The sequence below is a fragment of the Colius striatus genome, chromosome 6 (genome assembly GCF_028858725.1).
Source record: "Colius striatus isolate bColStr4 chromosome 6, bColStr4.1.hap1, whole genome shotgun sequence".
NCBI classification, from domain to species: Eukaryota; Metazoa; Chordata; class Aves; order Coliiformes; family Coliidae; genus Colius; species Colius striatus.
In genome coordinates, this window is record NC_084764.1 from 37,060,881 (window position 1) to 37,087,222 (window position 26,342).

The 26,342-nt window shown below is 43.5% G+C and overlaps 1 protein-coding gene across 3 annotated transcripts in view; it reads right to left on the minus strand.

Annotated features, from left to right (window-relative positions):
- Window positions 1-26,342, minus strand: part of SLC35F4 (solute carrier family 35 member F4) — a 125,465-nt gene that overhangs the window by 35,689 nt on the left and 63,434 nt on the right. Inside the window, exon 1 of one of the 3 annotated variants that reach the window (XM_061998414.1) lies at window positions 2,506-2,581. The exons of the other annotated variants lie outside the window; for them this stretch is intronic. Within the exon in view, the coding sequence (XP_061854398.1) occupies window positions 2,506-2,581 (76 nt within the window). Of the gene's footprint in view, window positions 1-2,505; window positions 2,582-26,342 lie in introns of those variants that run through there. 3 annotated transcript variants of the gene reach the window in all.

The following is a 26,342-nucleotide window of genomic DNA, read 5'->3' on the forward strand; positions in this document are numbered from 1 at the left end:
GTTGGGGTAAGTCTCCTCTACACAATGTCCATACAACTCACCTGGCTCAGGCACTCACATACATACAGTCCTCTTGCTGCAGATGATGCTGCGCTGGAGAGTGAGGGATGGCCAGATTGAGGTGAAGGCACATACTTAAATGTATCTGATGGCTGTGGTCTCAGCTTGATACACATCCCACATCCTCCAAGACTCTGGTTTCAGCTTGATACACACCTCACGTCCTCCAAAACCACTCAGCCCATGCATCAATCCTTCTCAGCAGCTGTGCCTGCTCCGTATCTTTCCGTGTGAGCAGTGTTTTCTGACCAGTGATCTGCAAACATCCAAGTGCCTCTTTACTACTAAAGGAGTCTTCTTGCCTGGATTTCGTTCCGCTCTCCAGGATTCAGTAATTTCCAGGGTTCTACCAGAAGGTATCTCACAACCCACAAATCTCAACTGCTTGAAAAATGCCTCCATAGAATGCACTGCTCCCTTGCTCTCCCTCCAGCACACAGGCCCAGAGCCCAAGCTGTTGCAGCTGCCCTCCCCATGCCTGGGAAGGAAAGAGGGGACAGGCACAGTGCTCCTGAAAAGCTGGATGTCCTACCCCATTTGGATTCTTTGGGAATCCCTGCTAAAACCTTAGCTGATCTGTAAAAGTGGCTGCACAAACATTTAATGTATGGATCCAGTATTAGTTCAGCTTGGCCAGCTTCATCTCTAGGAAGAACCTTTCCATTTTCAGCCTGTCGGATCTGACAAGTGCTGTCATGTAGTCACTTCCACTCTATTGCCCATTCTTCCTACAACAACTGGATTTTCCCTCCTTGAGGAAATGGGCAGTGCAAATTTGTGCAAATTTGACACCGCTGTTGCAGCCCAGCACAGGGAGAAGGTTAAGACTGGACTGAACAGAGTTACCTGTCAGCAGCTGAACTGGTTAAGTTGGAGGCAGCCACAGCTTGTGAGTTGTCTCAGACCCTAGGGACAGTCTTTAATCTTTGGCATTCACTGCCTGGTGTGGCAAAAGCCCGATCTATGCTGCGAGCTCTCAGGAAATAAAGAGCAGCAAATCACCCTGTTAACCAGCACAGCAAGCCATAACTCTCACCTGGCCAAAATGATGCTCCTTTAAAAGAAGGTGAGTGTGTAAATTCCAGTATCACACATCCTAAAATCTGCTGCTGTGCAACAGCAATGGAACTAACGTAAACAGGGGGTCTATCAGCTCCTTTAACTTCCTTTAAGGCATTTTCCTCCCAGGAAAGAAACAGCAGGTAACTACCAAACCTGCAGAATACTCAATTACATACATATACTTCCAAGAAAAAAATGACACAAACTATTGCCTGCTGTAGCAAAACCCAGACCCATTTGTCATTTAAGCTAGTCTGATCCAGGTAGATAAAAGAAGTGGAAGTCATGCTCTGCTGACAAGCACTAGACCATGTCTCTTGCTTTGTCTTTACCCTGGATGTTGTGTTGAATGTAACTCACAAAAAGCAATCCCATTTTCATTGCTGGTTGGTATAACAAAGCTCCAGAGACAGTACACACCTTGTGATTTTACAGCTTGAGTGTTTTTAACGTTGTACCACCCTGGTGGGAAAAGACTTAATTTTTAACAGAAGCAGCAACTTCAGAAAGTATCACTCAGCTCTTTAAAACACCTGAAGCTGAAGATAATAAACTTGCACCAGTGCAGTTAAAGCTTGAGATTTCTGCAGAAATTTAAATCAAAAACTTGAACTCAACCATTAGGAACATTTTTAGAAAAAGCTTTCCTTGCCACCTTTGTTTTTTACTGCATGTAGACCCACGGCATGTTTTCAGCACGCTGAGCTCTGTATCTGAATCACAGGTACAAGTGCAGTCATATCTCATGCTGGACAACATGGCATTTCCCGCTGAAGTGTGAGGTGGTATTGGTATGTACTCTGCAAGGAATGAGGCTGTCATGTCCGACCAAGAGCACATCACAGATTTCACAGTTTCTGTCTTGTGGGATTTGTATTAAAGGAATCAGTTTAGAACTGACATTTCTGAAGGTAAGAGAGGGGAAAAGCAGTTTAAGGGAGGAATTGCTATCTCAAGCTGATGGATAGCAAGCATAAAAAGTTGGTGCCTCTGCCTTTAAGGCAAAAAAGATAAATCCAGAGTATGACATTAAAACACTACAGAAAACTCAGTAACATTGCATGGACCTAATTTCACACAGTTCTAAAAGCCAGAATTGAAGTACAACCACTTTACCAGTTGTTCCCATTTCAACACCAGTTTCTTCATCAGAAACCATTCTCATGGCATTTGAACACAAGCAAAAGAAATTTAACTGCACTTACCCTAGATGATATTCAAGTGCTAAAAATGCCATCCAAGCATTAGCTACTTGAAAAAAATACACAGACAGACACACGCACACACACATCCACGTTACTTTGCATGGAACAGAGCAGGAAGAGCATACACATTAAATTCCTGCCCTCGGGTTAGATATAAAGGAAAAAAAAAAGTATTTACCGTCTGGCACGGGCAAATTTAATTCAGAAACATTGTAAGAGGGTAATGGTGCTACTCTCGCTGAATGTTTCTTCATCCTTTGGAACTGCTCTCCTACTCACACGCTCACTTCATCTGTAGTCTGCATCGCTTTTGGTCCCGAGTACTATAGTAAACACTCGGCTGGTGGCTGGATATTATTCTGGAGATGCTGCAGTAAGCTATGAGTACTGATTTGCTGTTTCCCTGGGAAACCATTTGCAACACATTCAAACAATGCTTGACCTCTGCTAACGCTTTTCCTTCATTCAATTGTTAAGCGCAGCAGATAAAACAGAAATATATTGGCTGCTGTGCTTCGCAAACTTGAAAGCGCAGCAGCCCCTTTGCATGAAAGCAAGGATCTCACATCAGGTATCTGCGCTGTGTGAACAAAGCAGATGGGAGAATTCTCAGACAACTGCAAGGGAATTATGCAACGCAATTTTCTGGTTCCTTACACTTGGACAATGTATGGATGACTACGGTAATTATGTTAAATAAACTTTGAATCATGTAACTCCAAGAGAGTCACTAAATCGGGAATGCCTTGGGCAAAAGAGTTGGTAACATCCATCTCTGTATCTGATAACAAAGCAACAGTCTTGTAGGAGTCTTTCCTCTTTTAATGTCCTACAAAAATTGTCACAACCAGGAGATATAGAGAGGGTGCAGTTGGTCTGTATTTCTTCCTCACTTCCCTTGAGGCACCTAGGACATTTGAGTTCTTCTTTCCCCTACATCTTCTCTCTTCTACTCCCTTTTATTATTATCATTTGTATTACTGGAACTTGTTCACTTGGAGCAATAAGAAAGCTTCACTGAGCAAATCACTGACAGCCCATGTAATTTCCACAACTCTTAGAAAACCTCATTCACTTCTGGAATCCAGCACTGTGCTGAGCGCTTTCTTCGCCAGGAGGTGGTTGCCAACACCTCTTAAGGGCCTTGGCTTCAGAACTCTTTGCCAAGAAAACTACTATCAAGTCTTATCCAAGAACTCGTAGGTAGAAAGCTTTAGCAATAACATTCAAGGTATATTCTATAGCGAATATGGGAAATATTCTCTGGAGCTTTTCAGGAGCCACCTGAATGCATTCCTGTGTGACCTATCTAGGTGAACTTGCTTTAGCAGGGGGATTGGACTGGATGATCTCTAAAGGTCCCTTCCAACCCCCATCATTCTGTGATTCTGTGAAATAAAAAGGAAAAGGACAGAAGGGCAGCTTAGCTCCACCTGAATCTGCTAGCAAAAGCGCTTATTTTTTAAGGGCCACAAGTATAAATCTCTCATCTATAGCCTTTGTGTCTTGACAGCAACTCAGAGTGGGCATTCCTGGTCCAGGAATCTTACTGAACCACTAAAACAGGGAGTTATCAGCAGTAAGGAAGGCCATAAAGTGATTCAAGAATCACCAAAGTAGGATATATGCTGGGCTTCCTAAAGCAGCCTGCTGAGATCTCACGTTTTACACAGTAACAAGTACCACGCTTGGGGTGTGTGTGCAAGGACTGTTCCTTTCACTCACCCATAAGGAGCAAGGTCAGTGGACGAGCAGAGGGGAGGAAGCGGAGTCCTGACTGGATGATCCTTCGGATGTAGGCACAGAAGAGCATGGCACGTGTGGAGCATTCAAGGGCATTCCTCATGGATGAGGCAGCCTGTGAGTCCACTGCATCCAGAGGGGTAGTCACTTCTTGGCTCTTTGAGGCAACCAAGCCAGCAGCATAGGACATGATCTTAAATGCATGACCTTGCCCTTCACAACCCTTTAATGCTGCCCTTATATTCCTCTTTGGGGGACAAAGTGACCTGCGTTCTTTATTATTAGGAAGAGACAGTGGTTAACCCTATGGAAAGGAAGGAGAAAGTACCTCATCACTCTCCTCCCAAGGCCATCTCACCCCAGTGTTGAGTACTCAAACACATTATGGAAGAAGTACCCGAAAGAGAAATAGTTACAGCTGCCTGGTTTTGCAATGAGCATGTCCTCTCCTGGAAGACCTAGAGCTCTCCTTTAGGGTCTTCATTATATCCCCTGTGACTGATAAGGCTCTCCACCACAACAATCTTTTTCACAGCTTCACATAAAGCTAACCGACTTTTACTGCTTATCTGCATGCAGAGGATTTCCAGCACTCTGTAACAACCACTATGCCAAAGAAAATTATCTTTCCAATTTGCAGAAGGAATTTTATTCCCCTCTCCAAAGTGCTGAGAGTCAGCAGACTTTGTGACAAAGTAATCACCAGTCAAGCAATTGCTGGCTCCACAATCACAAGGCTATCTCTATTAATACATGTCTAGTCCTTGAGCATTTATATAAGATAAACAACATAATAATATAGCACACAGATTGTTTTCAGAAAAGCATTTCTGCAAATAGGAGCTTATAATGGAATCATTAACAAACCTTAATAATGGGGAGGAAGAAACACATGAGATGCTGTCAGGCAATCCGAGAGGTTTCTTTCAGACAATTTCAGCATTAACAACAGAACGTGATGGCACATGAAAGTTTCTGCATTCTTTTCCAAAGGAAAATCAGCCATCATTTTAACACTGCAGCTCAGAAGCCATATTCAAATGCACAAAGCACTCTTTCAAATATCTATCCCAGAAATCTTTGCTTTGTAAAAGTTAAAGAGAACCAAAGTAAATACAGAGCTGTTTTAAAAAACATGTGTGATTGATACCTATAACTCCCACCAAAGCTTGTGGCTTGAAAAGAATCAGTTCCTCTAGCTACACAAGCAAGAGCTTTGCCCATCTGTTTCTGCTCCTACTATGAATAGCTGATTGCGTTTCCATATGAAATGCTATTCATATAGGTCCTCTGATCCTTCCTATGTACTCTCTGCCCCCACTCTAAGTGTGCTAAGGAAAAGAATAAAATACTATGGAGCAGAAATGACAGAAGCAAGCTCTGTTCCTCTCTCCTGAGGTACATAAGACACAAATCCATCCAAGGTAGAATGCAATGTCTAAATTTACCAGGATGACATGATAGTTACTCCACAGACCACAAGTCAACATGAAATCTGAGCTCCTGTGCCATCCTGCTCACTTCATGTTTACGCAAGACACCACAGAGGGAAAATATGGGGGTTTCCCCACCAAATTCATCACTAAAGCTGCTTCTAGGTACCTTTAAAACAGTTGTTGCCCGTCCTAAGTTCTGCACTTTTAGTCTGTAATGTTAAAGGTTTATTATTTGCAAGGAGTGGAAGCTGTACGATACCTGGAAATCTGGCTCATCACTTCCCCCACCATAAGCCCACAGTCACCATTAGCCACTGTTGGCTTGGCAGTCTAGAATGAACAAAACCCAGTGCGATCCAATGCTCCACATAACCAATCTACATAACCAATTATTTTCATGCAGAGAGTCCCTTTTTGTCAAGGAAACACGCAGTGTGAAGTGCAGCAGTGTAAATTATACAGCCTGTATGTATACAGTGTAAATGACAACCCAGACTGCAGGCTCCACATCTCTTCCTAGTTAAGGCAAACAGTGTCAAGTCACCAACCACCGCTCTCGAGAGAGAAGAATTGCTCACTCCTTTGCATGGCTTTTATTGTGAAAGACAATGACTGAATAAGGTGTGTCTCAAGTGAGATTCCTTATCCCTAGTCACAGCGGGTCTGAGACCTCCGGACCACATTCTTTCCCATCATCATCCTTGTGCAGGCACCGTTCACCCTACCTGCATCAGTCTCTGTCCCCTGGCAAGACAAGAGCACAAGAAAGCTTTGAGTTTGCTGACTCACTAACCAGACAGCAAACCAGTGCTGGAAGCGGAGGCAGAATTAGAGAGTGCTGAATCACATCCACTAACGAGTACTCCATGCTCACAGCAGAACAGGGCTGATGTCATCAAAACATAAACTGTCCTCTTGGCTTACAACATCTCTGTTTGCAGTAGTTAGTCATACATATTTTAGAGACCTGCTGCAAAAGTAAAGGCTATTTACTCTACTCTTCTTCATTGCAGTTATAACTCACATCACTTGGGGAGCTTTTTTCCCCCCTGTGGGAAACAACTAATAACTAAAATTACAATGTAAACTAATACAATCCCAGTGGAGAGTGATGGAATATCTGATCATCTGATTCAGAAAGGATGACAAGTGTGCTACGGCCCCAGAGAGACAGGATCATCTCTGCTAAAGGAAAAGAGCTGCCTAAGCACATGAAACATTGAATTTCCACATTGATAAGAGGATTCACCTCACTGGATTTTGGACAACAAAGTCTGAACTGGCTATAACAAAACCTTTTTAAAGTGAGTAGTGGGAAACTGGTAACTCTAGAAGACAACTGGCCTGGTTTCTCTTAGATGTCTGCTGTAAACTGAGACTAGTAACTCTCCGAAGGCCTGACTTCATAGTCAGGGGGAAGTAACTTCTTCCCCCTGACTATGCCGGTAGTGAGATGACTTGCTCACACCTAGTTATCTGGCTTCTAGATACCATAGTTAGATCAGATGCTCCCAATGGGAAAAACTCTGTGTGAATGTCTGATAAAGACATGAAAGGACTTTCTTTGACTCTAATAAATTTTGGAACAGTATTCATGTCCAAACCTGTGATCTTTGTTTCTTTAGACACCAATTATGAGATCTGTATGAAATTCACTTTGCTTACATCCCTGCAGCTGACAGGTCAGTCCATTCCCAATCACCAGAATACAACACTAATAAGTACAACTTTCATTGGCTGTTCCAGGCTGTGCATGAGTTTTAAGATGACAACCTAAAGGGCCACTATCGAGTTAATTTTATTCTATTGGAATAAAATTAGATGCAAGATGCAGAAGAGACAAACAGTCTGAGATCAAAACAGATTATACAAAAGGGATTTTTATGTATGGTAATGTTTAAACTTTTACCTTGCTTCTAGCAAAATCAGAAGCATACAGCAAACGTTACTTGATTCAAACAACATACTCAATCCAAAACAACTTCCAAGGCTCAGAGAAGAAAGAACCATACATCTCAATGCTGTGTCCAGTCATGTCATATGGATTTTGAAGAATCAAATCCTGAGTTTCTTACTCTGGCTTAGCTCTCACTGGCTTAAATACTGTTGGATACGCCTGCACAGCAACTCAGAATATCGGCTCTGTTCTGCTAAGCATTAACATCTACCAGGCAGGTCATGGTCCTCCAATCCCACCAGTGTGTGTTTGTGCATCACATGTTATGAACAAGTGTGTGCTCTCCCTTTCTCTCTGTGCTGCCTGCAGGAGAGACAACTGTCTCTGCACACATCCAGTGCCACATGACCAAATACATTATTCCACCAGAGATAAGGCAATTAATCATTTTCCAAGTGTAAATTAACCAACATCCACAAGCTCGTATCCAGGTGGCAAATGCCAGATTCACAGATCTGCAGGAGAAGCAGGACTGCACAGGGCAGGGCAGCCCCAACTCAGAGTATTTAAGTGATCAGAGGTTACCACTCACTTGTTTGAGGCAGTGGTGTTCTCTGTCACCTTAGTGATGGATAGCATAAAAATCACGACATCAGTAATGGAGAGTTCTTTACTGTCTTCACCAGATCTTTTGTCCAAAGAGTCAGACAAGAGATCCTGCAACAGCATTTCAGCCTGGGCACCACTGCTCCCAGACATCACTTGGCTTGTGGTAGAAAGGCTGCCTTTGCTTTGATTTTCCTAATAAACAGGTATGAATTGTTTGAGAATAGTCATACTGAAGACACACTGAAGTCTCATATGTTTCGTTCACTGAGGCAAAAACAGAGTCACAGCATCTTAAGGGTTGAAAGGGACCTCAAAAGATCATCCAGTCCAAACTCCCTGAACTTTATCTAGATGTTCTGGTTTTCTGCAAATACCAAATACTTATTGCCTGCAAAAATCCTCCCTAATAACTACAAGAAATACCTACTAAAACTGAAGAGATTTTAATTCCCTTGGGCGCTGGAGGTTTGTATACTGATCTCTAGTTCATGTTAATATGGGTTGCTATTTTCAGTACATTCAGTCTTTAATACTCTCCCGGTTTTTCTAACAGTAAAATACAATGTGATCTATTTCTAGGCTTCCCAAGCAGGTAATTTCTAGAAATAAGATTTACAGTACCAGATAAACATCCACTCAAAAGATGACGATAGGAAGATTTACAGTGGTAATCAGTTGTCATCCAGCACAGGAAAGCTTCTCCCTGCTGCCACAGTAAAGGCCTTTTCAGTCCACCATGTCCCACCAGACCTCAAGTTGCTGCTGCCAAGCATCTGACAGCTTGACTCTGATGCCAGCCCCCACACCACTGTGAAGTCAGTTTAAAACCACTGACAGCCAGTTGCAGCTTGACTACGGTAGGCCAGATCCCACATATACCTGAAAAGCTCCTAATAGTCTTCATGCTGCTGAGTGGGTAAGATATCAAACACCATCACAATAACATGTTGCTTACTATCAAACCCAAAGTAGCTGATGATTCCCTCGCCCCAATAGCAGCACCCATATTCCCTCAAAGGTACTCACCTGCCTAGAAATTACTAACACCTTCTACTGTAGTGCTTTTGGAAAGCTTTTTATTTGCTATGTGACTTTACAGACATGGCTGGTACTTTCCTTGGAAGCACAGGGATTATAATTTCAATTAAAACAAATCTCAGATTTTCCTTAATCATGCAACTTTTGATACATTAAATGCCCACCCACAATGAACAAGAGAAGCATGCTAAAATCTCCAGAGCTGGCAAAGCAGTTCCTTAAGTTTTTAATTCTGTTATAACATGAAAATATCGGATAGTAAAAAATATTAAAATTCTAATGCAATTACAGATACAAGGAAAAATATTAATTGTGGGCAGGGAGAGATGTTCTTCAGTTTTAACACAAGTCACTCATGTTTCATGCAACCAGCAAATATATCAACTCAGATGTCTCTTCAACATTTTGGCATTGTAAGAAACAACACATGGATTTCAGGTTGAAAAAAGGTTCCTCCAACACTAAAAAAACCTAATTTGTATTTACAGAAAAATCAGAAGAATAAAAAAAGCTGCTCAACAAAAAAAACCAAACAGGATTCAAGAGGAACTTTACTTCAGCTGTACAGTGCCTCTGGTGTTACTGTCCTCAGAACCTCTTACAGATTGAATGGATACTGCTGTCCTAACCCTGAATCAAAAGAAGACAAAATGTGTTTTGTAGTCCAACTTAAATTTCAGCTTAGGGACTTTACTAATACTCAATCACAGTGAAGAGCAAGAATCTCATGGGGAACACAAAGAAATCTCATCTGAAGCACATACAGATCACCTTTGAGAAATCAGAGCTCATCTGACTCCCTACAATACAGCCTACCTGTTTGCAGTGGAAGGATCTGCTCACTTGAGAAGCAGTGATGGCAAAATGTAAGGCTACAAGATCCTCCATCAAAGTCACGTGAACTTTAAATGCTTTTCACATTTAGGAGACTGTGAGAAAAGTCCCTACTTCAGCCTGGCCACTCCAAAACTCCCAGTAAGTAAAACACAGCACAAGCAGACAACTGATACAAGGTCTATTTGTAACAAAGAATAAATCTGGTATCAATTTCAAATATTCAATATTGACTTTCTAGGTAGAATAATAAAATCAGATGCCCAAAGAAAACAGCTTAGGTTGTAGTTGCATGTCAGGTAATTATCTTCTCAGTGTTTTATTCCTGAAGCTGCCAGGAGTGAAACAAGCTGTCTCTATTTTCTGGTTCTGCAATTAGGAAGTGCCTCTTCTTTACTATAAAAGAGCATTTGAGTTGAGAAAACTTCCGTTTTGTGTTTGTCATCACGACTGCAGAGCATGTCCCTGAGACAGTAAATCACTTCTCATATCTGCTATCTTTTGGGTAGCCAGCAGTTAATTAGATAGCTTAACACTTTTTTCAAGACCATAATCAGAATAGCTAGCGGGCTAGAAATCCAGTGCTGACTAGTCTCAAAATGTAGCAACCAGTGTGTTCCTGTCTAGGCAAGTTCTGTGGTAGGAATAGAGGCTTCCATCCAATTCTGCAACACCTGCCACCCCTGATGGCATCACAAAGATCCTTGGATGAAGAAACATAACCAGGTTTTAGGACAAATTACAGCACGAGATAACGTTTGTTGCCATGTTAGTGGTGCTGCATTCTATTTCATGGCTCTTCTAATTTTAAGGCTGCGTGTAGAATTCACGGAGAATTTGAAGCAAGATCTGAAGCTTCAGAAAAGAACTGAAAAAGGACTAGAGCAATCAAAGGTCAAAGAAAAAAAAACCACACTCTGTGTGTGGAGCTGAAAAGAACTGGGGACAAACAAGGCAGAAGAGAGACAAAGTCATCTTCATATGCGTTAAAGGTTCCTGCACAAAAGGATTAGTTATGCACATCTGTGTTGACAGGGACAGGAGCAAGAGATTTTAATTGCATTAATGAGAAGTCCAGTGGGACAGCAGGCCAGCTGCTAAACAAGAACAGTAAACCACTAAGTGAGATTATGTCAGGTTGAAAATTCCAATTGCAAGACAGTTTTCAGACCAGGCTGTCCGGAATGGATGGAGTTGACCACTTCAGAGCATAAGGACAGAGTAGGTCCACTTTCTATCATACAATGATTGCGATAAATAATTTTAACTCCCAATGAAGAACAGATCTCCAGAAGGTGTTTAATGTACTCAGAAATACCAATCCTTTAATGTGACTAACATTTAGATACTCATGCCCTCCTGAAAGCAAAGACCTCACATTTAGCTTGTCCCATTCATTCACTCAACCTATATTCATCAAGCAACACTGAGCTAATAATAAAAAGGTGCTAACAATAAACATGAGCTACTATTAGCTGAGCTAATAAAAAAAAACTAGGGTGAAGGAAACATACTATGAGCTCAGAATGGGTGTAAGAAGGATTGCTCTGCAGAATTCCCAAATAAGCATCCTGTCCCTGCATCCAAATAATTGCCAGCAGTGTTTCCCAACCTGTATCCCACAGTCACTGTTAAGGACAGGCATAAAATGTTAGAAAGAGAAGCAAGCCTCCTGCCAGCATGCATCGCTTATTATTCAGGCTCCTGTGTCATCTTTGGAAGGAATTTAGATCTCTCAAAAAATAGTTTGACACTCAATAGCATCAAGCACTGGATTTTGGAAGATTCCCAAGGAAGATACAAAGCCTCGTGAAAGAATCCTACAGCAGAGCAGCAGGGCTTCACAGGAAAAGAACATGAATGAGTCACTATGTGTCCCAGATTGTCTTCAGGAGCTGACGTTGAACACAGTGTTGTAGCTTTTGAAGGAGAACAAAGTGACCAAGTCCTGATTCAATGGGTGATTTTGGCTCAAGACCCTACAATAAAATTAACTGCCAGTAGCACTGATAGTTTGTCATAAAATCTACAGCCACTTGGTTTCTGCTGTTTTATCTTAAAGCATTTTTATTTTCCGTTTCAAGTGCTGGTCTGAAGCCAGGGTGACTTTGTTTTTCCCAAAATTTCAGCTACATTTGCTTACTGATGATGAAATAACAGCCCAAAATCTCATCTGCAAGACATCAGCCTTATGCCATCTCAGAAAGTCCTTGGTGTTAGCAGTTAAGGAACTGCAGCTGTAAAAGCTCACCACAAAACATCTTCCAGCACTCACAGAGCTCCTCTGAAATTGGTAACCTCTGCTGAGTGTCAAATCCATCTGCACTCAGCAGCAGTACCGTGGAGGATGCTCACCTATACCTGGTCCAGCAGAAGACAGATCCATGCCAGTTTAATTCCCTCTTCCATCCTTGATTTTGGGCTCACATTTAAAAACAAACAATAAAACCTCCCAAAACCCAGACCAACAAAAACCAAAAAACAGATGACAAAATCAGCCAGTGTTACTCTGCAAAATAACCAGTGCTGAAGCTCAAGATAATTATTTTAAACAGTAGCAACTTTTTGAATTTTCTAGCAGAAATTCTCTGTAAATTCTTTGGAAGGAAAAAAGTTAAATCCGTGCACTATAGAAATTAAAACTTTTGGTACTAAGAAATCTCCAACCTTTTGTGAGTACTTCTTGTCTAATCTTCATATAATCCTCCCTAATACCTTTCAGTGTAAAGCTCTGTTACGTTCAACATCTTATTAGCAAGACAATGAAGATAACACAAGAAAAGTCTACTGAGCAGCATGAGGGGATTAAAGAAGGATTAAAAAGTTGTGGCACAATGGAAATGTCGAAGCTGTGTATTCACCATAGTAGTCTGGTTTTTAATACTCTCACTGGGTTAGTTACTGAAGTCCCTGGACTGTCCCATGGGACTATGGTCAGTGTGTGAAGTGATGACAGGACCCAGCCATCGTCTCACAACTGGGGACGGTTTTCCGACATAAGAAGAGAGGCACGGGTGCTGTTCTCAACATACGTGACAAGCTGAAAACAGGAAACTGTAAAGGTGGAACAGGCTTTTGCTAGAGAGAAGAGCTTTGCATTTCTTTAGGATGATGATACCTTTTCAGTAACATGGGTTTGTGATTACCTGAAGAGTCTCTTTCCCAGAGAGGAACTGACAGCCCCAAGCACTATAAACCTCTTCCAGGGACATCTGAACAGCTCACACTCTCCACACACATCCCCATCACAGGCTGGGGAAGCACACACACCAACACAGCAGCAGGTCCTGAGGCTCAGACCATAAGAACCTGCTTTACCTGAGGGAGTCCTAACTCCACTTACAGAATTGGATAGTGAAATTTCTCCAATCAAAGGTGCTTGGGATGCCTTCCAGTACCCAGGGAAGAGACATACCCCTGTTTCACCAGCTCCCCAGTGAAGGCTTTGCAAGAGTCAAGATCTAGACCAGCAGAGACCAGCAGCCATCCACAGGCTTGATCTGTTCTTTACTTGAAAGACCAGTGTGTTCTGTCCTTTAAAACTCAGACCTTAATCTGAAATAAATTCTTACTCAATACTAAAAATCAAACCTATTTACTGCAACAGAGCACAGTATTGATCTGGCACTGGTTTGCCTTGTCAGATATAAATCAGAGCCCGCAGCAGGATTCTATTATGTTACTGGAGAGCCCATCTTCCTCATTGGAGAACGTGCTATGCTATCAGCACTCAGTCCCTAAAACAATAGCAGTATGTCAGCATGGCTCAGCATGGTGGGAACTGGTAGTCTGGTCACAGCAGGTCCAGCACACAGTCCTTGAGAGACTTGGGAAGAAGGAGCACAGCTTTCCACAGCCTGTAAGACACAATTTCTAACATCTCAACATTCATGTTAAATACTCAAGGAGAGGTTGCCCCATTTTTCCAAAATATTTCAGTGCCTGGAACCCATGTCAATGAAAACCACGGGGTTTTTTACCTCTTTTTCCTCCTTGATGACTCTCTTGTAAAAATTTTTCCCTATCCATGCAACAAATCACAGCACACAGCTCATTTCTAGCATTTCTGAATAGGCTCTGCATCCTGCCCCCTGCACCAGTGTAGAAAAGGTCTTCTCCCAGTACGTGCTGCCTGGGGAACAGAGGGACCATGATTAATCCTGGCTCTAAAATGTACACGATAAGGTTCCCAGTGCCACGTTGGACCACATACAGCAAGCACTGGCCACCTGCTGGCCTTAACACACAGCTGGTGCATTCAGACTCTCAGACAGTGGATGTATTTGTTGGCACTCACGGGCACTGTGTGCTCACCTCCCTGGCACATCCCACCAGCTCTCCAGGGCTTGGACTCCAGCACAGACAGCATCTTGGATCTCTGTGAACTGGCACTGTAGAACAGAGCTGGCCCAGAACTCCCATGACTAAACCAAAACCTCTGGAGGATTAAAACCACAAGAGTCCAAAAGAAGGCAGCAGTGCATCAAGTGAGGAAACGTAATCTTGAAAAGAAACTACCCTCTTTAGCAGGAGAGGCCACAAAAATGCGGTACACTCTGCTCTGTGTGCTCTGTGACAAGCTTCCCAAGCATCAGGCTAGGGATGCACAGATCCAGATGAGGGCATGGAAAAGACATAAAAGCCCACTGGTATGCTTCCTTCCCATGTGCTGGGTATTGGGGAAGGAGTGAGCCCTGAGATGCAGCAGCACCAGTTTCTCCATGGAGACCTTTTGCAGGTGGATATTGGGATCTAGCAGGAGTCCTCTGAGAGCAGCATTCGGGGGTGATGAGAATGCAACGTAATGGTGCAGAGGCCCTGGCAGAGGACCCAGACTCTTCTGCTTCTTACAGATGAGTCTTGACAGCAAGAAAACTTTGCATTAGTTTTTCATGCACATAAAATGCCTGCAGGGCTCACTCTGCAAGAACTTACTATAAATGCGGTTTCCCGGGAGAGCTCAGTCAGACTAAGAACCTTTTTTCTCTCTCCCTCAAAACTTCAAGAGGTTGAAGATGAAAAAAAAAGACAAAAAGGAAAAACAGATTTCCATGTGTCATGCTCACCCAGGCCTCTTCAGCTTGCAGGACTGTATCACTGCATCTTATCCAGTGATTCAGAACTGCATTTACTGGGTGCACAAACTGCCTTAATGAAGTACCTACTTACTGAAGTGAACTTCCCCTTGGGAACTGCCCATCCCCATGTATGGCTCAAGCTCCGTTACAAGCGGAGCTAGACTGACCTCTCTCACACCATGCTCTCACTTGAACCGCAGCTCTTCCCTCAGGGATTGTTCACAATCAGTATTTTGAACCAGATGGCAACATGCCAACCAGGATGGCTTTCCCTCTTCTAAGGAACCCTATTTCAGGGGAGCTTCTTCAGCTACCATCTCCTGGGGTTTGTAATGCAAGAAACACTCAACATTAACCTAAATAATCACTTCAAAAGGAAGTTGCAGAGTGTTTCATTCTGCTTGTTCTTTTATGTCCCTTTTCTCTTTTAGATCTATTCCCTCTGCCCCCTGAGGCTCTTTCCATTGTGGGATTCTGGGTGTTTAATATGAATCTCCTGAATGCCAAAAGTAATTTTAAAAAGTGTAAATGAAGACAGGCACAGGACAGCCCACCTGAGACAGGGATTTTATGCACATTGGCAAGTTAGCCTTTCAAGTGAGGAGGAGTAGTACTCTAGCTCATGAAGTTTTGCTCTCATTTTCTCTGGCCTATGAGCATGTCTGTGCCCTTGTGTGTTTATATATACAGTGTATGTGTATAGTCAGATATCACAGAATCACAGAAAGCTTTAGGTTGGAAGGGACCTTAAATATCATCTAGTCCAACTCCTCTACCATGGGCAGGGACACTTTCAACTAAACTGGGCTGCTTCGAGCCCCTTCCAGCCTGCCCTCGAACACTTCCAGGGATGGGGCAGCCACAATCTCTATGGGCAATCTGTGCCAGGGCCTCATTGCTCACACAGGGAAAAACTTCTTCCTAATATCTGATCTAAATCTCCTCTCTTTCAGTTTGAAGCCACTATCCCTTGTCCTTGTACAGGTGTGTGTATATATACATACACTCACGTCTATATACATACCTATACACACACGTACATGCACGTATATAAACATGTATGTTCTGTGCTCTGCCACTGCAGCAGTCAGCCCTCTTGAGTCTTCCCCTGTCATTGCTGGAACGATGCAGCATGTCTCTCATGAGGGGCCGGGGCAGAGGGATGTCCTGGCTCACACAGCCACTTTGCCTATCTTACAGCAAGGAACAGGCACCTTCTCTAAGCCCAGACCATTCAGGCAGTGCCAGCCAGTCCTGGGGCTGAGCTTATGCTGCAGACAGAGTATCCCCGGAGCTGCAGCGTAGTGCTGATCCAGACTCCAACATGGATAAATGCAAAGTTAGTTTTAACTGATTGCCAAACAACCTTGTGATGGTTTTGTGGTGGTAAGTGAGGAGCTGAAAAGCAAGGGATAGGAAGCTGCTCTGGGAAGGCTATGGAAATAAAGGCAAAGGGTAGGACTAGGGCAGCAGTCCAGGAGGAGAAGCTAGGAAGCAATGAGGAGGGAGAGGGATGTCTGACTGTAAGCAAGCTTGAAGCCACTGATGCTATGGCTTCACACACCACTGAAGTCTCAACTTCAACCTCCTCTTCCTGTAATCTCTGCTTGCTTAAAGTAGCTATTTAAATACTCTTCCCAAAGAGGGAAAGCCGTGTTGGGAGAGGGCATGGAAAACATACACTGATGCAGCTGCTCATCCTCAAGCAGAGCTCTGAGGAGCAAAGCAGGATGCCAAGTACTCCTCTTGGTGCATGAGCAGACAGGAGAGAGAAGTTGGAAACTCTTGAGCTAACAAAGAAAACCTCTTGTGGATGCTCTGCATGCAAACATCTTTCTGCTTCATACTCTGTGTTTTGGTTTTGCTCTGGGTTACGTGGCTGCAGAAATGAGAAATCCAGCATCCACATCCTCTTCCACCTGTGCCTTCCTAACCAGAGGCTCCATTTAATTACAAAAGCTGGGCTAAGTACAGCTGCCAAAAACAGTCAAAAGCTCAAAACTATTTTCCTCATGGTGGGTGAAGCAACAATATCTCTGCAATGACAACAACCAGCTCCTCTTCTGTCATTCCTTCCTTTTGTTGCTCCTGCTGCACCTCCCTCTTACTCCACTTGCAGGCAATCAGCACTTGATTTTTTTTCTAAAGCACAAAGCAAATTAAACAGCAAAAGGGATGTCTGCCAATGAGATTTGGCCATTTTGTCATCAGGGCCTCTGTTTTCCCAACTTGTCCCAGAGAACAGAGATGTCATAAGGAGACTCCAGCAGAACAAACAAATCATCTCCCTTGACGATGCTCTCTTGCATGAGCTAACTGTGGCATGGGCAATGTAGCCACAGGATCCTCTTCCTTTATGGTCCTCCAACTGTGTTTACATATCTTCATAAACTAGAAGAGATTGTTTCCCAACACCTGCCTTGTCAGCAGGCCTTGTAAGCACGAAGGCTGGGGCAGGCTGCAGAGCTGCCAAGCAATACATGCTTTGGTTCTCTAGTGTTGAGGCCTGAGTGCAAAGTACAGCTCAAAAAAAAGGCTGAAAAACATTGGGCACAGTCCCCAGTATTAACTCAATCCATCAGAGCTTTAACATGTGGCAGCTGCACCGGCCACAGCAACAGCCCCAGGAGCCAAAGCACAGAACAGAAACATGCTGGCTCCCTGTGCCCCCAGCCAGGGCACCAGCACTGGTTTAGATGGCATTAGTGAATGCGTCCACTCTAGCAATGATAGATATATAGATGCTATTATCCCCAGCAGTAACAGCTGTATTTTGGATGTTTTTTACAGAATCACAGAATGTTGGGGGTGGGAAGGGACCTCTAGAGCTCATCCAGCCTAACTCCCTGATAAAGCAGGTTCCCCTTGATTAAGGGGCACAGGAACGTGTCAAGGCGGGTTTGGAAACCTCCCGAGAAGGATCCTCCACACTCCTTGGGCCAGGCCTCCCTCATGTGAATAGGAAAAAAGTTTCTCCTCATACTCCAGTGAAACTTCTGGTATTCCAGCAGTATTCATTATCTCTTGTCCTGTCACTGGCCACCACAGTAAAAAGACTGGCCCCCTCCCCTCGACACCTGCCCTTTAGGGACTGATCAGCATTGATAAGGTGCCCCTTCAGCCTTCTCTTCTCCAGGATGAACAGTCCCAGATATCACAGCCTTTCCTTGTCAGGAAGACGTTCAAATCTCCTATTCATCTTGATAGCCATAGTTTTACAGCAGGGTACTAACTCCTTGAAATGGGGAAGCAAACCACATAGTAATCTGCACCTCCAAGTAGAATACATTCTGGAAACTGTGATCTAAAATAGCTAAATCACTGGGGTAATGACTGTTACACACTTTAAAAACACAAACTGTGTTATTCAGCAAGCAGCCTGACAGCAGAGCACATTTTCAGGAGCACAACCAGTCTGTCTCTGTTCTTTGGATCAGTTCTTTGCATGTCAAAAATCAAAGATGAGAAATCTATCTGTGGATGTTTCTAGCTGTGCTCATTAGTGTGGTAATTCTTCCCTATACACGTGGCTGGGTAATCTAATTCAATCTGAAGATTAACACGAGAGCTGCCATGATATACTCAGAGCTATATTTTAACACGTGCCTAAATTCCACATTTCAGTTTCTTACTAAAACAAGAGTCTCCCTCAGTCTCCTGACCAATCCCTGTTGTACTCCCATGGACAGCAATGCTTCCAATGACTCTAAGTGAGCAGAGCTGGCGTCACATTAGGATAATTACAAAGAGACAAAGTTCTACAGTTCACCTCCAGCCATAACTCACCAGCAACACTCCTGCAGCAGATCTGGAGACGATTCCCTTTTGGCAATGCTCAGATCAGGGTAACAGTTCCAGCTTTTGACAAATGCCTACAAGCACATTGTACAAAAGCCGAAGTGAAATGACAGATGTGAATTCGAAGACTTGCAACGTTTCACTGTGTGGATGTAAAGGAGTCTACGGTCACTCATTGAGAATAACATATTACCCCTTATCAATGGAAGGTGCTTCCCTCCCCAGAATCCCCTCTTCATTTTGATGCTGGGTAAGAGACTGATCTGGGGCAAGTTCCCAGCCTTCCCATGACTTAGTCTCTCCACTAATAACACAGTTGTGGAGATCAGGCTCTTTCATCCGTACTCAGGGCCCAAATATAAAAGTGACCCGATTTCAAGAAGTCTTGGGCAGCACAAATTCCCATTGAAATCAAGGATAACAACAAGATTCATCACCTCAGAAAACGAGGACACGTATACTCTGAGGTGACTAGGCACAGATTTAGAAGCGTGTCTGAAAATCTGGACTGCTAATTTTGCTTTCCAACAAACTGCTTCTTATTTTTAGCTCAGACTGTAGCAACTATAGCACATAGTATCCACCCAGGAACTGGGGTGAAAGGCAAGAACAAGGACAAAAATGCAACAGGTCTTTAAAAGGCTTTAAAGGAGAGGGGGGAGGGAAAGCATCGATTTTGTTTGAGGGGAAAAAAAACCAAAACATGCTGGATATTTGAGAAGTGGCAGAGCCCAACACACAAGGCACGGAACAGACCAATGGTCAGGGGATGGTGATGCTGCTCAGAGTAACAGACCATCTGATAATGTGAGCAATGCCGTTACCCAGAAGGTGAGGCTGAGTATCTGCAGTCTTCCTTGCCCATCCATAATCAGATACCAAAAAGCCTACAAAGTCCATCAGAAATAAGCAACTTCCAGTTTTTAAAATAAATCAGGCCTTAAAAAGGAAGGAGAATCAAATATTGTCATAACACTCAAAGTCTCACATCTAGAGAAGAGGAGGAAGCCAATGAGACAATAACTCGCACACCTTGGGAAGTGCTCTAACTGCTATGCTACAACACACCTATGTTTGCTGCATCTGTGCTCTGTCAGGATTTGGATGCAAATCATGCTGTGAGTACCGAACGCTGCTGTGAGATGGGCAGGCATGTCCCTGCCCACTCTTAATGTGCTGGCTGGCCTTACATGAAAGACTGTAGAGTATCAAGAGGTGGTGAGAACCCTTGACTTGCCCTGCAGTTGCTCTGAAGCTTGTAAGAAGCTCTGCTGTTGAAACTGGTGCTTACAGAACTAGGCAAGTGTTTGGAGGAATCCCTGTACAGGGCTGACATCATAAATTTCCTCTAAGCCTCCTTTCCAGGTTGAGCAATACACCTCACACAGCCCATAGTGTAGCCCACTCAGATGAGCAGGGAGTAAAACTTTGGGCTACTGTGATCAGGATCATCATTTGCTCCCAGGGCCATCTTTTCCTTTGTAAGACAAAAGTAGGAAAAGCACTTCACATAAAGCAAATTCTAAAGGATGGACTGTTTGTCACATGGAATTACAACCAAGTGTGATTCAAAATAAACAGATGTCCTGGTTTTGGCTGTGGTAGAGTTAACATTCTTCACAGTAGCTACCATGGGGCAATGTTTTGGATTTGTGCTGAAAACAGTGTTGATAACACAGGAATGTTTTAGTTATTCCTGAACAGTACAAACACAGCATCAAGATCTTTCCTGCTCCTCACAACACCCCACCAGCAAGTAGGCCGAGGGTGCACAAGAAGCTGGGAGGAGATCCAGCCAGGACAGTTGATCCCACCTGACACACAGGATATTCCAGACCATATGTCATGCTCAGCATATAAAGCTGGAGGAAAGTTGGCCAGGGGACCACTGCTCAGGGACTGGCTGAGCCTCACTTGATTGGTGGTGAGCAGTTGTTTTTCATTTGCATCCCTTGTATTTCTTGGGGTTTATTTATCTTGTATGTTTGCTTTATTTTGTTATCTCTTTTTTTTAATCTGTGTTTCCCAGGGAAGAAGTCTTCTCTTTTAATTTCCTCTCCAGATCACTTAGGGTTAACTAGCAGCAAAGTAACCCTCGAAGTACAAGCACAACAGATGCCTGGTCTGTCTTTCTAGAGGCTGCTACACTCTGAGACTTCCTCTCCTGCACATTCATGTGTCTTTTCTGCCTAGGTGAACCCTATTCTATCTCAGGAGAGTCCATAGCTCCCTCTTGTGTCATTAAAGCATTGCTGGTACTTGCACTTACCAACTCTCGGGTCACCCTTTGCATCTGGACACCTCATCTCCCAGCATAAACTTACCCCACTTGCACCATAAATCCACTGGAAACCTTCAGCATCTCTGGTTGAAGCTGAACTCTTATTTTTCATATCTCCTGCTTGCACACAGGGCTTTCCAGGCTGCAAGGTCATAGATCAGTATCTCAAGGCAGTGCCAAACAGAGCAGATGAAGTCAGCTTCCCACAGCACGCTCTGGGGCAGACACTGTATCTGGGTACATTTGCAGGAAGACAAGAAAAGTCTGCAGTGACATACTGCTGTAATTCTGCAGCTGATGAAGTCGTTGGGCTTGAGGTTTCAAAGTACAGTTGAAGCCAATGTGGGAGAATAGTGTTTCTCACATTTTTATGAGCTAAATAATTCATTATTCCAAAGAATAGAACAATTTTAAACAAATATATATTTAAAAAGAAACTAGGAATAAATTCAGAGATAAAGAAATCAAATACAGAAAAATGCCCCAAACACACTTGTTTTAAGGGAAATGTGCTAAGCATCCTGCTTTTTGAAGTAAAGAGCTGCCAGATTGCCTAACCACAGCTACATTAAGACAGTATATTTTCATTGGCATTCTCCTGATGAGGCTTTTTACACACTGTCCCTTTCTAATATTCCTCTTCAGATCCAGCAGATGCTGAATCAGTGCCAAGACGCACTTGTATCCATTTTTGCCCGTTTTCTCTCAGTTTATATCACCAATTAAGTGTCACCATTATGTGTTAAAAGGAATTAGCTTGTTGCTGAAAAGTGGTGACAGAAGGAAAAGAGATTTATACGCTGCGCTGTTCCACACTAAGCAGCTTGACGCAGATGGATGTTACCAGATACTATTCACCATCAAACAAACCTAACTGAATCACATGGCCACGCGCAGGTAATGAACCCTGCAGGAGGAACTACTGTTCAAGGTGACCCCATCACAGAGCAAGTAAGGATCATCATGTCAAATATATTCGAAAGAATCGGTAGCTGGCCAGCCAGCAGTGGGTTTCTGCCTTTGATCTCTGCTGCATCAGAAGCAGGTCAGTGGTACAATGCTGCACCCTCAAAGGCATTGAAGGAAGATGCAGAGGTTCAGTGCAGGAACGGTGACACTGCTGCTCCCATCAACCCCCTGCAAATGGTTGTCAACACTGCGCGAGGGGCTCTGAGAGGCAGGAAAAGGTGGAAGCATGAAAAGCCTCCTTGCAGCGTCTCCAGGTCAGCCCAGGAGGCCCGATCTGCAGCAAGGACACCATACTTCCATGTGGGTTAATGCTGTGGGGGAGGGGCAGGAGCACAGGTTTAAGCAAATTCATTTGCTAATCTCCCTTCGAGTTTATCACCTTAGCCTGGCTGCACTCTCCTTTTCTAGTCTCTCTAAATCTACTCCTCCCTCTCCCTCCAACACACGAGTCATCTTCCAGAGCCCCTGGCCCCCCAGAATGAATCAGGCGCTGGCTGACCCAGGCTAGTCACTTGTTCAGGAACCAGTCCTGAATAGCAACCTACCAGTTGGCCCCAGACACCTCAGGCCAACTGAGGAGAGAAGCTACCAAACCAAAGCCTACTCACATCTCTTCCAAGGCAGACCGTGCTCAGCACCCGGGCAGCTACAGGGGAGTAGGTGGGTGTACACACAAGGCACAGACACCTACCCCATATCTAAGCATAACTGCTGAGGCTAGGCACTCCTGAAAGGAGATCTGAAGCCATGGGAAGCCTAACACTTGAGTGCATCTCCTGCCTTCACACAGACATGTCTCTCTCTCACTCTTCCCCACTGCAAAAATGACCCACTCTCTACCTGAATTTAAAAACAAAGATTTCACTAATAAAGCTAGATCTTCTGCTGATATCAATAAACTTTCTTTTGTTCCATCCTCTAGAAGCCTTTCTCAAACAGAGATTATTCTTGCCAGCTCTTTATTGCCATAAGCTGTTTGTTATAGTTGTGGAGCATTTTGAAATTTCATCCTATTCCCAGGGGTTTATCACCTTCCAAAACTGCTCCTTTTCAAGCCAATATTTCTCACACTGGCATTCAGCCTGGAGGTGAATTTCTGTAGAAAGTGTAAGTGTAATCTGTTTGGTACTTTCTGTTTAGGATAACCAGCAAACGAAGCAGTACAATCTTCTGATGACATATTTAATCCAAAACTGTGCTCTCTGTGTTGCTTTAAAAGGAAATATCACAGAAGACAGATAGGGCTTTCAGTGAAAGCAAAATCAAGACCTTGAATTGTACAACATCAAGGAACAGAGATGTAAAGATGCAGCACCAACCCCATCTCTCTCCAAGGGTATTTCATCCCCATGCAGAAGCACAACAGAGCAAAGTGATGGATGCTCGGAAAAAGACTACAGAATGGGAAAACAGTTACTCCTGCAGGAAAGCTAGACATGACTTCTTGCTTTTATCTAAATTTTACTTAAACTGCACTTTCCTTGGAATTTTCTGGGTACAGATGCAGCATTTTGGGTCACCACCTTTAAAATGTGTAATCATGAAAGGAGATGAGTAAAACCAGGGAGACATAGCTACAATTCACTCTGGGAATCTTAACTAAATTCCTCAATTCTGCTGCAATTAGAAATGCAAATTGACTTAGAGAGTGGATGGTGGTTTTTTTCTCATTCATTTCAGCAGAAGATTCAGACTTCACCAGAATCTCAGGAAGTTAGGTAATTATTTACCTTTCCTTTTCCCTTTAGGAAATTTTAAAGGGTGACTTGTATGTTACTTTCTTTGTTATTTTTTTTTTATATTTGTCCTAAAATAAATGAGCATAACCTCCCTATAATATTAAATCTGTCAACAGTGATGAGTTTAACAGACCTTACACTTCAAGCATCAAGAATTAATCTCAGCTCTTACAAATCACCATAAAAGTGACATGAAACACATTTTACCCTGACTTTGCTTTCTGACAGCTCTTCAAGAACTATGAGGTGGTGGCCACCAGTGTCAAGAGGGCACGGAGCTAAATGGCTCAGCAGCTGAACCACCTTCACAATTCTTCTCTCCTGTGACATGTCCCTACTGCAGCCCAGAACCAGACCAAGCCTGTTAAGGAGTCTTGAGGGCAACATCTGCAATATAATTTCATGCAACTGGCAAAAAAAACCCCCGTTATTCTTCAAAGCTACAGCTTTCAATCACATGAAATGAGGCTAACGAGACACCTCCAGAGGTCACTCAATCCATTTCTCTAGCACAGCAAAAGATTCACTCAGCCTTGCAGGAGAATGTGTTCCTGATTTGCTATTTAAGAATCCTCTAGTAACAACTCCACAATCCATTGGAGAGAGTCATTGCCCTGAACAGGTAATGTAACTCTGTCTGATAGCAGTTTAAGCCTTTTACTTCTTTAGCCACCACGATTAATGCAAGTTGATCATCTCAGTCTGGGAGAGTCAACAGGCTTTTCAAGCTTTACTGTCTGCTCCAACACCTTTCCATGCTCTGAGCTACTGAGTATGCATCAGATCAGAGCTATGGTAATTCTCTCACGTGTGACCATGGGCACAGTATAGCTGTTCCCCTAACAGCAGCAAGGGAGATGTTTTCAGTAGCATTGAACCAGATGTGTGCACTGCTCACATTACAGGTTTTGAGGGCAAAATCCAGGGGGGAAACTGCTGCCCTTACATAAACAAATATGTTACTGAAGTTTGGCAAACGTAGCTCAGCTAATTCTAAAAACCACTTCCCTGTAAATTAATTGATGAGGGAAGGACACACACAGAGCAAGATTTCCACAACTTGAAGATGGATTTTCCTGCACATAAGACAGCCCAACAGGCAGTACTTAATCTGCTCTGCATAGAAATAGGGAGAATCACTAGTACTTGAAGGAAGAAAGGGCTTCAAGCTTTCCCAGTAATTCTCTTTGCCATCTGGCTATGCCCATGTAATACCTCTGAACAGTCCCATTGAGGTTGCCTGTGGAAGGTGCAGTAAAGCTATGTCTACCCCAGCACCAGCATAGCCTGGTACAGGGCAGCTCATGGGATGGTTCCCACTGAGTCACCCTCTCTTCCCTGGCCATGGAGGGAATGGGTTCCTTTACACGACCCCCTTGGGATCAGCTTTGCAAAGGAATCCTGTCCTCATTGATTTTTGTAGGTCTGTTTTCATGAACAGCCAGTTCTGTATTTCCTTGCCAGCACAACTCTCACAAAGCCCTTACACCATCCTAATAGTCTCAAACATCCTCCTCCCCTGCCCATGGTAATATATGTGCATTTAGCAATTAAATTCCACAAGGCAATGCAACTTCAGATTTGACTTCTTCAAGGAAAACATCAAAGTGCTGTGCTTTGCTCATTACCAGAGGGTGCTGCTTCACCCTGCCTTTCATCATTAAGGTTTGAAGGGATCTCATGGTGCTGCTGCACCGACAGGGATATCTAGTTATGGATGGTCTGATGGCAGTCAGCACGGGAGAGATCCCCTGCACAGCAGGGGTTGAGCTGAGCTCAAGGCACTGAACACTCCTCTCTCCTCATAAGAAACCAGATCTCTGGGTAGTAAACAGTTCAAACTACTCAATGCAGGTCTTAAGCACAGATGCTCCAATGGTCACATTACCTAAATTAGGTATCTGTTGTAAGCAGCCTAACAGAGACCTTGAATCTGTGTGTCAAGTGGGACGACCGAGCTGACAGATGAGCATGTGCTATTTATCTGCTTCACACGACTATAGGAAAAATATCAAACAACTGATTCCTGAAAATTGCTTCCAGATTCGCTGGCAGAGAAAGTCAGAAAAACAATCCAGCATCACCACAGCTCAGTCCCTTGGGAAGTAACTGAACGTCAGTAAGTTAATGGAGATCGAGGTACCAATAAAACAACGCATCACAGACTTGATCTTTGAAACTATAGCTACAGAATGACATTAACCACATTCATCAATCAACCAATGTGAGTACTGGCCTACTACTGACCACTGCTCTAAAATGACCTTAACAAAAGTCAGCATGAACAGTCTCAGCATTCACGAAACCAAAGTTTGTATTGTTTTCTTTCCAGTAAGGACTAGTGCTTACAAGCCATCTAAAACCCACCGCCTCTGGCAGGCTGAACCCCTCCTCCCCAGAGACCTGGTTCAAAAGCCTTTTAGCTTCTGGATTCATTTGTTTCCATTATCTCTAGGCAACATGCACATGGATGAAACCTGCCCTGTCAGGAAAGTGTGATGCTTCTCATCCTTTTTGAGCACGACTCCAGTCCAGGATGTTTTCAGTCACTAGGTTTTGTTCCTATGCAAAAAAATAACAATAATAAAAAATC